Below are 12,417 nucleotides of genomic sequence, written 5' to 3' on the forward strand. Positions count from 1 at the left end.
TGGTTCATAGGTCGATGCTCAACCACTGAGACATGCCAGTTGGGTCCCATTTTCTTTTCTGATATTAGCAATTTATGTGCTTCTTTTGTTTTCTAGTTAGCTTAGCTAGATGCTTATCAGTTTTATTGATATTTTTTCAAAGAACCAGCTTTTGGTTTTGTTGATTTTTCTCTATTGATTTCCTAATTTTAATTGCGTTGATTTCTGCTCTAATTATTATTTTTTCTTTTCTTCTACTTAGGATTTAATTTGCTCTTATTTTTCTAGTTTCACAAGGTGAAGATTAGACTATTGTTTTTAGATCTTCTTTAAAAAAAAATAATGATTTCAGAGAGAGGATAGGAAAGGGAGAGAGAGAGAGAAATATCAGTGAGAGAGAATCATTGATTGGCTGCCTCCTGCATGCCTCTACTGGAACCCAGGCATGTGCCCTGACAGAATCAAACCATGATGTCCTGGTTCACAGGTCAAAGCTCAAACACTGAGGAACATTGTCTGGGCTCTTTTCTAATATAGTATATGCATTTAGTGCTATAAATTTTCCTCTAAGCATTGTTTTTGCTGCATTTCACAATTTTTGTTATGTTGTATTTAGTAGCTTTTATCTAACATCAAATGAAATCTGAATCATTTTGTCATTTATGAGCATAATATTTTTTCTTTAAGTTTCTATAATATATGTGGGGCTCAAGATCCAGTATTAGTAAGCAATTATTATTTTTCTTATTCTTTTAAATAATTTATTTGAGATGAGTTTGTTTCAGTTATACCCACTATAAATAACTCTAAAACACATTCTAAGCACACAATTTTTCACATCAGAATTAAATTGAATGACAGTTTAGTGCTATTTTCCTATTTAGGTTACACATTTGGATATGACTATACGTGAGCACAGAGGAGAAATGGAACAGAAAATTATTAAATTAGAGGGTACTCTGGAGAAATCAGAATTGGAACTTAAAGAATGCAACAAACAGGTAAATTATAAAAATTACATATTTTAAATTGTTTTAAAAATAACTACTTTCTGTAAGTATTCATTATTCATATAGCATGGCTTTTTAACAGAATATATATTAAAATACTATATAATTTTATTTTATTTTTTTCTTAAAATATATTTTATTGATTTTTTACAGAGAGGAAGGGAGAGGGATAGAGAGTTAGAAACATCGATGAGAGAGAAACATCGATCAGCTGCCTCCTGCACACTCCCCACTGGGTATGTGCCCGCAACCAAGGTACATGCCCTTGACTGGAATCAAACCTGGGACCCTTGAGTCCGCAGGCCGACGCTCTATCCACTGTGCCAAACCGGTTAGGGCTATTTTTTATTTTTAAAAAAAATATTTTTATTGATTTCAGAGAGGAAGGGAGAGAGATAGAAACATCAATGATGACAGAAAATCATTGATCGGCTGCCTCCTGCATGCCCCTACTGGGGATCGAGCCCGCAACCCAGGCATGTGCCCTTGACCAGAATCGAACCCAGGACCTTTCAGTCAGCAGGCTGACACTATCCATTGAGCAAAACTGGCTAGGGCAAAAAAATACTATAGAATTTTAATCACCTTGTACATGCTACTTTATATTTCTTTTCTCCTCTTAATATTTCCCCCTAGCTTTTGGAGGTATAATTGACAAATAAAAATTGCATTTATTTAGGGTGTGCAACGTGATATTTGATATACATTGCAAAATAATTACCACAATCAAGCTAATTACTTATAGGTTTTTGGTGTTTTTTTTGTTTTGTTTTTATTTTGGTGACAACACTTAAGATCTGTTCTTTTAGTAAATTTCAAGTATGCAATACAGTATTACTATCTATAGTCAAAATGCTATGTATTAGATCTCCAGAACTTATTCATCCTACATAACTGAAACTTTGTACCCTATGACTGACATGTAACATTTCCCCCACTGTGACTACTCTCTTAATGTTATTTTGAATATAGTTTTTCTTGGATCATTGTGTCCACATACTTATCATAATGTATGCATGTCTGAATATGTATAAAATATCTCTGGAAGGATTTGGAAGTAATTTTGTTAACTGTTTGTGGCTAAGGAAGGAACACAGTGGGAAGGGGACTTTTATACTAACTATATATTTTTCCTTATGCACACATTACTTATAAAATTATTTGTAATGCCATGTAATATTTGTTTTAATGTACCCTAATTTTCCTTTCTTATCCAAATATGATTGAGACCTTAATCTCTTTTAGCATATTTTAGTTATACATATAAACTTCTTATTAGGCATAAGAATTCTGATGTTTATGTGTAAGTTATGGTTGTCTTAAAAACACATTTATATTTTTCTGTTTTAGATATATGTGTTTAAAGCTTGACTTACTTGAATTGTAGTTATGATTAAAGAATTATTTTTCCTTAGTTACATTAATATTGTTCTGTTTAAAATTCAGATAGAAAGTTTGAATGAAAAATTGCAAAATGCCAAAGAACAGCTCCGAGAAAAAGAATTTATAACACTACAAAATGAACAGGAGATCAATCAACTGAAAAAAGAAACTGAACGAACACAACAAAAGATGAAAGAAATGGATAGTGTAAGCAAATTATTTTTCTCCTAAGGAACATGTATTACCTGAAGAGCCATATAAATCTTTATGTTTTAAACTGTTAGGTTTTAGTATACAAAAACTGTGTCATAAATATTTTTAGGCTAATTATTTGGGCCCAATACCTATTAGTTTCTTTCATTAAGTCTTTTATTCTTATGTTCTACTGAGTTTCCAGATGAAGTATCATCAGTTTGCATGTGTGTTGAGTCATGAACCATAACCCACTAGCTTTTTAAAAACTGAAATTGCGCCCAGCCAGTGTTGCTCAGTGGTTGAGTGTTGACCCATGAACCATGAGGTCACGGTTCCATTCCCGGTCAGGGCACATGCCAGTGTTGCAGGCTTGATCCCCAGTAGGGAGTGTGCAGGAGGCAGCTGAACAATGATTCTCTCTTATCGTTGATGTTTCTATTTCTCTCTTCCTCTCCCTTCCTCTCTGAAATCAATAAAAATTTAAATAATAAATAAAAACTGAAATTGCTTCTAAGAGCACTTGTGGATGTAACTTTCTCTTGTTTTTAAATATTATACTCTACTTTAAAACTTTGAGTATCGCTCTTTATTGTGTTTGACTCATTGATTCTCACTGATTATCTGTCTTCTCCAGTAGAATATGAACTCCATAAGAATGGACACTTTGTCTCCTTTGTTCACTCTCCTATCAACACTTAGAACAGCATGTAACACATAGTAAGCATGAATAAATATTAGTTGAATTACATACATAAATCAAGCATGGTTTCTGAGAACAAGTTTGGGCCCCAGTGGGGAAAAATTATTACTAGCCCAGTCATTTTGTGTTCCCTAACAAGGATGGGTAAAAAATATTTACATGAGATTTATATTGACATACAACAGAGTTGGGTCCTGGGCCCCCATTCCAGACATTAGCATCCTAGTAATTTGTACAGGTTTCTTTTCTTCTTATCAGCCGTAAGGTCAATTGTCATTCCCTATCATCGAACCAAGCTAATTTAGAACTTACTTACTTTTCACTGATTTTTTTTTTCTCTAAGAAACAAACTTTACTAGGGACTTAACTGAGTAATGTAAAAGTATTTCAGAGAGAGTAGCAGTCTCAGTGACACACTTTACTTTTACAGGGAATAAGGTAATGGCTCTAATCCAGCTGTGTGAATTAATGTTGGGTTTTATTATTCATGCCAATATATTCTCTATCTTTGACATGGGTAATCAAATATTAACTTCTTTTTTCTCTTTATGTTATTATGTATTCTGTCATGTTATATTCATAATGATAAAGGATTACACAGTTGGCATATTAAAGTTATACAAAATATACCAGTCATTCCCAGATTTATTACAGTACTTTTTTCAGTTTCTTATTATTAAAAATAAAAACATTTTCTGAATATCAATTTCACAGTAGATGATATTCATTGTATGTTAAATTTTATTTGGTGGAAGGGGTGAAGTCACTTATTAAAAGAGAAATCAAAATAAGAAGTAAGTTATTTGTATCATTTCATTTTGAATGTAAATATATCCTGTGTATTTCAGGTTATGAAAGAGCAGGAACAGTACATTGCAACTCAGTATAAGGAAACCATAGATTTGGAGCAAGAATTGAGGCTAACCCGGGAGCAGATGCAGAACTCTCATACAGAATTGGTAGATGCTCGTCACCAACAAATCCAAGCACAGAGAGAAATAGAAAAGCTCTCAACAGAACTGGAGGAAATAAAGCAACTCTCTAAAGAGAAGGTAATCCCTATTTTTAATAGTTTTACCTTATTGAAAATATTAATATTTTACCATTCACTTTTTTTTATTAATTTCTTTATTGATTAAGGTATCACATATTAGTCCTCATCCCCCCATTCCCATCCCAAACCCCTCCCCACGCATGCCCCCAGCCCCCTGTTGTTGGTGACCACTGGTTAGGCTTATATGCATGCATACAAGTCCTTTGGTTGATCTCTCCCCCTTACCCCCACCCTCCCCTACCTTCCTCTGAGGTTTGACAGTCTGATCGATGCTTCCCTGTCTCCGGGTCTGTTTTTATTCACCAGTTTATGTTGTGCATTATTTCCCCTAGATGAGTGAGATCATGTGATACTAGAAATACACTTATAAGAACCGAAAATGAGACAAGCAATAATGGTTATGTTGAGAGGCAAATGAATCAGTCTGTAGTGAGTTTCTTTCTGGGCCAACAGTTCTTTTGAGTCCCAATTTCAATATTAAACAGTTCCTTATGTGTACATGTCAGCAATATTTCAGTTCTGGATGGTGGACAAACGGTGGTAATGCAGGTCCAACCCTCTCTGGTTTGGTATAATTCAGTTCTTGCAAAAGTTAGTGTTGCACAACAATGTGAATATACCTAATGCTACTGAAATGTACACTTAATATGTTTAAAGTGCCCTAGCTAGTTTGGCTCAGTAGATAGATTGTCAGCCAGCAGACTGAAGGGTCGTGGGTTCTATTCTAGTCAAGGGCACGTACCTCGGTTGCACATGCCCATTGGGGCATGTGTGGGAGGCAACCAATCGATGTGTCTCTCTCACATCCATGTCTCTCTAATATTGCCCTGCTGTGGGCTCAATGGCTGAAGGCAATTCCCTAACCGTTAGGGCAATATTATGCTGATTTTCAGCCAGGCTGAATATCAAAGTCCATTGGCCTTGCAATGGGTCTTCTGCATTAATGCTAATTACTGTTGGTTTTAGCTTCTGGAACTTGGGTTTTGGGCTCTATCCCCAATAGGGGGTGTGCAGGAGTCAGCCAATCAATGATTCTCTCTTATCATTGATGTTTCTATCTTTCTTTCCCTCTCCCTTTCTCTCTGAAATCAATAAAAATATTTTTTTTTTAAAAAAAATACATCCTCAGGTGAGGATTAATAACAATAAAAATGTTTAAAATGGCAAATTTTAAAAAAATGGCGGCGGAATAGACAGACGTGTTCCGAGCCTTGTCCCGGAGCAGAAAGAAAGAACAGCTGAGGGTCGCACTAGGAGTGTTTGTTGGCAAGTTGGGGGACAGCTGAACTCCAGAAGAAGGTGGGAGACTGCTAGACGGGGTTCCCCTGACCTGGCAGCTCCCACTGCGGCTGGGTCCCCTCCGGGAGCTGCGGGCTTGGACGCGGAGTCGCTGCCATCTGGAATTGGAAAGTGGAGCTTATCAGAAGCCTGAGAATCCACAACTGCGGCACCCACGGAACAGCTGCGAGCCCCAGAACAACACTCCCCAATTGGCGCAAACACACGGGTTCAGAGGAGCTCTACACTCCACCATGGAAAGGTCAGATTTCGCCTAGGATAAGGTGAGGTCTCTGGTCCCAGCGCGAGAGAGGAACGCGCGTTTTGCGGGAGCTGGAGGACCAGGGAAGTCTGTGCCTAGAAAAATCGGTGGCTGCTGGGGCTGGCGTGATCTGTGAATGTGGAAGGGGGTCCTCAGAGCTGCTAACAGAAGGGCTCTCTAAAAAGCAACCCATTTTGATCTGAAGTGCAGGGACACCCTAAGAATTTCAGGGGTGTGCTAGACTTACGCGCAGCCACGGAGTGCGCACACTTGGGCTTATTCCTCTTGAAATTCTTGCTTCTGATTACTAAGCCCAATTCATAGTTTCACCCAGTTGGGGACACCCTGGGAGACTGCAGGGGAAAGTTGTTTTTCTGGAACCTGGGGATCGGAGCGGGGAGTGACCATCCGAGAGCCAGCTCTGAGGCAGCCCACTCCCACAAACCGGTAGTGAGTGCCACAGGGAAAGAAGGCTCTAACACTCCCTAGAGAGGCCATAGATAAACCCGGAAGTCAATCCAGAAACACTGCCACCCAGGGGCTGAATCACAAATTGACTCTTGTGTAATCAAAAATAAAGGAATACGAATTAAGACACACCGCCTGCTTAAAATCAGGACTGGCTTACATCACTGAAGAGCAGTGGAATGCAGGGAACTGCAATACTGTCCGGACTGAGAAACAGGCGTGCCAAACAGAACAACAGAGGAAGTGAATGACCTTCACTACTCCACATTTTATTTTTATTTTTTATTTTTTTATTCTCATTTTTTGCATCTTTTACTCAAGAAACTAATTTTTTTCCTCACTTGATTTTACCTTTTTAATTATTACATTTTTATTTTCAATCCGTATTATTACTACTGCTATTTTATCTTTTTTTTTTTTTTTAAGTGTCATTTTATTTTCTCTTCATTTTGTTTTGGGATTAATGTTCTACATTCTATTTTTATCTTTCCTTTAGCATCATTTTACTCTATCTCAAATCTACCTTTATTCCATCACTCTCTTCCTCACTTTTCCCTTTTCAGTGTCCTGTTTATCTTACCCCTTTCCTGCTTTAGATTTTCCCTATTCTTTCTGTTTACCCCCTTTTAAAATTTCACCCTACTTATATATCTAATCTCCAATCCCCTGCTCCAAGTCCATACACACCTCTCTCTTCGCTGTCTTAACTATCCAAAAAATTGTTCTTCTCTCTGTCCTTTTGTTGTTGTTCATTTGAATGTAGATTATATCGAATTTTTATGCTTTTTTGTGAGATTGTTTTGCTTATTCTTCTTTTGTTTATTTTTTTGTTTGTTTAGTGCTTCTGTTTTCCCTTGCCTCACTCAATATTAGTTGGTGTTGTAGTTTGTATTAATCCCCAGGTACTTGTTGCTGGCATTTGCTGGGATAAGTGATTGTTCTATTGGAGTTTTATCCCCAATATATATAGTCTGTTTCCCTTTCTCTCTTAGTCTCTTTCTTGTCTCTCTTACTTTTTTTTCTTCTTTTTTTCCCTTTTCCCAATTTCATTTTGACACCCCCTTTTTTTTTCTTCTTCTTCTTTCTTTCTTTTTCCTCTTCTTCTTTCTCTACTATCCCCTGATTTGCCTTTCTCTGGTGGTCACCTTTATTGGAGGTTGTTAATATCGTGAATACATTTCTGTTCAGTGCCTTGTGTGTTGTACCTGGTAGTGCTGTATTTTGTGCCTTTAAATCGACGCAGGAGAGAGAGAACTACATAACCAGACACCCAGAGAAGAGAGACCATGGGGAGACAAAGACACAGCCCGCATATGAAAGAAAAGCAGGCATCACCAGAAAAGGAAGTAAACGAAATGGAAGCAAGCAACCTTCCAGAAAAAGAATTCAGAGAAATGGTCATAAGGTGGCTGAAAAGAATGGAAGACAAATTCGACAATATGAGCAAGAACCAAGAGGAAATGAAGAAGAACCAAGAAGAAATGAAAAATGACATCGCTGCTGTAAAGAACTCAATAAAATGGCAAATTTTATGTTATTTAAAAGAAAGAAAGTGTTATACTTAACATAGCTCCGTGGTCGGCAAACTGCAGCTCGTGAGCCACATGCGGCTCTTTGGCCCCTTGAGTGTGGCTCTTCCACAAAATACCACGGCCTGGGCGAGTTTATTTTGAAGAAGTGGCATTAGAAGAAGTTTAAGTTTAAAAAATTTGGCTCTCAAAAGAAATTTCAATCATTGTACTGTTGATATTTGGCTCTGTTGACTAATGAGTTTGCCGAACACTGGATAGCTTTTTAATATATATATATATTTATTGATTTCAGAGAGGAAGGGAGAGGGAGAGATAGAAACATCAATAATGAGAGAGAATCATTGATCAGCTGCTTCTTGCACGCCCCCTACTGGGGATTGAGCCCACAATCCGGGCATGTGCTCTTGACTAGAATCAAACCCAGGACCCTTTCTGTCCGCAGGCGGGCGCTCTATCCACTGAGCCAAACCAGCTAGGGCAGGATAGCTTTTTAATGTAGTTAGGAAGTTCCTCAGAACTGAGTTTTGGCCAATCTAATTAGTTTTGAATAAATTGAGTTATTAAAGCACTTTTAGACTTTCAAGTGAGTTTAAGCTAACACTTTTTTTTTAGTTTTTTTCTTTTTTTTTCCAGAGAGAGAGGAAGGGAGAGGGACAGAGAAAGAGAGAGAGAAACATTGATGTGAGAGCAGAACATTGATTGGCTGCCTCCTTCTCACCCGGGTCAAGCTCACAAACCTGGGCATCTGCCCTGACCGGGAATCAAACCAGCAACCTTTCAGTGCACAGGACAATGCCCAACCAACTGAGCCACACCAGTCAGGGGTAAGCTATTACTTTAAAGGCAAAATAAAGCTAATCTTTTTTGAGTGAAAGAGTTTATATTTGTAGCCACTCCTATAAGTGAAAACTGATTATTTAAATTTATAACTATTATGAAACTTGCAGTCCTGAACACTTGGGGTGGTATTGTGCTTTTAAAAAGCAAGAACAGCTCTAGCTGGTTTGGCTCAGTGGATAGAGCGTTGGCTCATGGACTGAAGAGTCCTGGGTTTGATTCCAGCCAAGGGCACATACTTTGGTTTCAGGTTCGATCCCTGGCCTGGTTGGGGCACGTGAGGGAGGCAACCAATCCATGTTTCCCTCTCACATTGATCTTCCTTTTTCTCTGTTTCTTCCTCTCCCTTCCACTCTGAAATTAGCCTACTATATTTAGTCAAACATTTAATTAATGCCTTGTCAGGGCCAGACCAAATGATTTCTAAAAATCAATGGAAAAATATCCTTGGGTGAGGATTAACAAAAAAATTTCAATAAATAAATAAATAAAATAAAATAAAAAGCAAGAACATTAGCCCTGGCTGGTGTGGCTTAGTTGGTTGGGCATTGTCCTGTGCACCATTAATGGTTGCTGGTCCGATTCCCAGTCAGGGCACATGCCCGGATTGTGGGCTCCATGTCCTGTGGGGTACATGCAGGAGGCAGCTGATCGTTTCTCTCTGACATTGATGTTTCTCTCTCTCTTTTTAGCTCCCTCCTTCTCTCCCCCTTCTCTCTTTCTTAAAAAAATGAATGGAAACATATTTTTTTAAAAATATTTAGATTGATACACTTAATTACTTACACTTTGAGAAAAATATATTTATTGGTATTCTAGAAAAGTTCTTGTGATTTAAAAATTTATTTTTATTTTTACTTTCTATTATGGTTACTAATTCAATATAAGAATTGAGTGAAAGTATTTTTATGTTTAATTTTGGTTAACCTAGTGATTTTTTAAATTCACATTTCTAGATGGTTAGACTAATACAAAATATTTAAGGAGTATTTGTTAAAATAATAAGGCATTTGAGAGTCTACCAGAAGGGAAACTATCTACTTTTATCTCACTTCTACCTTTATCAATAGTATCTAAGTATAGTAGAATTGATTTTATCTGATAAAATCAGTTAATCAAAAGTGAGTGAATGTGTGAAATTAAAAATGTCAATTTAAAATATTGTATTTTAACCCCAAACTCTAAATATACATTCATATGTTAATCTTTTAATGTGGGACCAAATCTTGGTTCTTTGTGTATGGGTAGGCTTATTTGATTAGAATTCTACCTGTTTTTTCTTGCATAAATCATACTCATTCCATCAATAGAGATGGAGAACGTTTTTTCTGCCCATGTCCATTTGGATATTTATAATGTCATTCCAGGGCCATACAAAATTATCAACTTAAAAATTAGCCTGCTATATTTGGTCAAACATTTAATTAAAACCTTAGCAGGGCCAGACCAAATAATTTCATTGGCCTTATACAGGGCCCATGGGCCTGATGTTCTCCACCCCTTAGTAGTTTCCAACTTAAAGTGAAAGAAGAGACAGAGAAAGACAAATACCATATGATTTCACTTATGTATGGAATCTAAAGAACAAAATAAATGAACAAACAAAACAAAAACAGACTTATAGATACAGAGAACAAACTGATGGTTGCCAGATGGAAGAGGGGTTGGGGAGCTCTGTGAAAAAAGATAAAAGGATTAAGAAGTACAAATTGGTAGTTACCAAATAGTTGCAGGAATGTAAAGTACAACATAAGGAATATAGTCAATAATATTGTAATAATCATATATGATGCTGGGTGGGTGTTAGAATTATTAGAGGGATCACTTTGTAAATTAGATAAATGTCTAACCACTATGCTGCACACCTTAAACTAATGTAAATGAAATTGAATGTCAACTGTAGTTGAAAATTAAGACATTAAAAAAAACCAAAGTGGAAGAATTAAAAAAAAAAAAATTTGAAAATCAATCCAAGTATATCATCTCATATTTTTTATGAGGTTTCCCACAATATTTTACAGCTACTTGACTGCTTCTATATGGCTAGAAAAAGTTTGTGATTCATTTATTGGGTGCTTTAAAGCATGTAACTTAGTTTTCATATAAAAACTTTCCTTTTGCCTGGCTGCTGTGGTCAGTGGTTGAGCGTCAACCCATGAACCAGATGGTCACTGGTTCAGTTCCCAGTCAGGTCGCATGCCTGGGTTGCAGCTTGATCCCCAATGCAAGAGGTAGCCAATCCATGATGTTTCTATCTCTCTATCCCTCTCTCTTCCTCTCTCTCTCTCCAAAATCAATGGAAACATATTTCAGAACAAAACACAAAAAGAGTTTTCCTTTTGCATATATATTTCATCATTCTTCATAATCTGCACTAATAAAAGAGAAACATGCAAATTGACCATCACTCCACTACACCCACCAGCCAATCAGGAGCAAGTATGCAAATTAACTCAACAAAGATGGAAGCGGCCACAGAGCTGGAGTGAGCAGGAGGCTTGGATTGCCCCCAGTGATGGAGGAAGCCAAGCTTCCGGCCCGCCCTGGCCTGCCCTGGCCTCCGCTCAAGGAGGCACTGGAAAAAAAAAAGGAAGAAAGGAGGGGCTGGGAGCTTGGGTCACCGGGAGGTGTGGCCAGCCTGCAAACAGCCCTCAGCCCCTCACCCAGGCTGGCCACACCCCCATGGCCCGATCCCTGTAAACGGGCAGTCGAACATCCCTCAAGGGGTCCCAGCTTGGGGAGGGTGCAGCACGTGTACAAATTTCGTGCACCGGACCTCTAGTGTATAATAAAATTACAGTCACAAGCACAACTAGCATAAATAGATTTGGATAATTACACAACTGACTCTTGATAAGCAAATAGCACTTCTGGTAAACAAAATTGAATGGGCATACTTATTTTTGCCCTAGCCAGTTTTGCACAGTGGATAGAGCATTGATCTGTGGACCGAAGGGTCCTGGGTTCGATTGGATTGTGGGCTCGATCCCCAGTATGGGGTGTGCAGGAGGCAGCCAATCAACGATTTTCTGATCATTGATATTTCTATCTTTCCTTCTCCCTTCCTCTCTGAAATCAATAAAAAAATAAATATGTATATATAAAAAAAGAGTAGACTATTTTCTGCCAAAGTTCAGCTTACTGTGGTTATTAATTTGTTTTACAGAAAGCATTTATTAGTGCACTTATAATAATGAACAATATACTAATGTACTCCCATTAGTAGTCTTTTAAATGTATAGATTTTAAAGTCTACCATTTAATAAGTTAACTTAGTATATGAGTTTATAATGTTAAAAGATTAAAGTACTTCCATAAATGCACTGGATTGGCTTAGCTATAGTAACCAGATAAACAAATTATATAGCCTTTACTTAATATGTCATTTTTAAGGAAGCTCATGGAAACCATTTAGCTGAAGAATTGGGGGCCTCTCAAGTACGTGAAGCTCATTTAGAAGCAAGAATGCAAGCAGAAATCAAGAAATTGTCAGCAGAACTAGAATCTCTCAAAGAAGCTTACCATATGGAGGTAAAGAAAAATTTAATTTGTTTCATTACTCCCTGCAGAAGTGGGTTGACCTATCTGGACCTAGCTCTTAAATGTTCATAATAGAATAATATGCTGTGGTTTTATTTCTGATAGCCTAAACATATAACTTTTACTTCATATCCAGTGAGCTATATGCTGTGGGGTTAAGAGCTTGAATTCTTGAGCCA

General features: G+C 37.4%; 1 protein-coding gene across 12 annotated transcripts in view; it reads left to right on the forward strand.

The window, feature by feature from the left end:
- The window catches only part of CCDC18 (coiled-coil domain containing 18), a 125,278-nt gene that overhangs the window by 86,337 nt on the left and 26,524 nt on the right, over positions 1–12,417 (forward strand). For 10 of the 12 annotated variants that reach the window (XM_080658144.1, XM_080658133.1, XM_080658140.1 and 7 more), the window contains 4 exons: positions 864–980; positions 2,436–2,579; positions 4,116–4,319; positions 12,092–12,229. In XM_080658144.1, the coding sequence (XP_080514270.1) occupies positions 864–980; positions 2,436–2,579; positions 4,116–4,319; positions 12,092–12,229 (603 nt within the window). Of the gene's footprint in view, positions 1–863; positions 981–2,435; positions 2,580–4,115; positions 4,320–5,450; positions 5,533–12,091; positions 12,230–12,417 lie in introns of those variants that run through there. The other 2 variants (XM_080658136.1, XM_080658142.1) reach the window with 2 other exon arrangements.

Source organism: Plecotus auritus (assembly GCF_963455305.1).
Source record: "Plecotus auritus genome assembly, chromosome: 2".
NCBI classification, from domain to species: Eukaryota; Metazoa; Chordata; class Mammalia; order Chiroptera; family Vespertilionidae; genus Plecotus; species Plecotus auritus.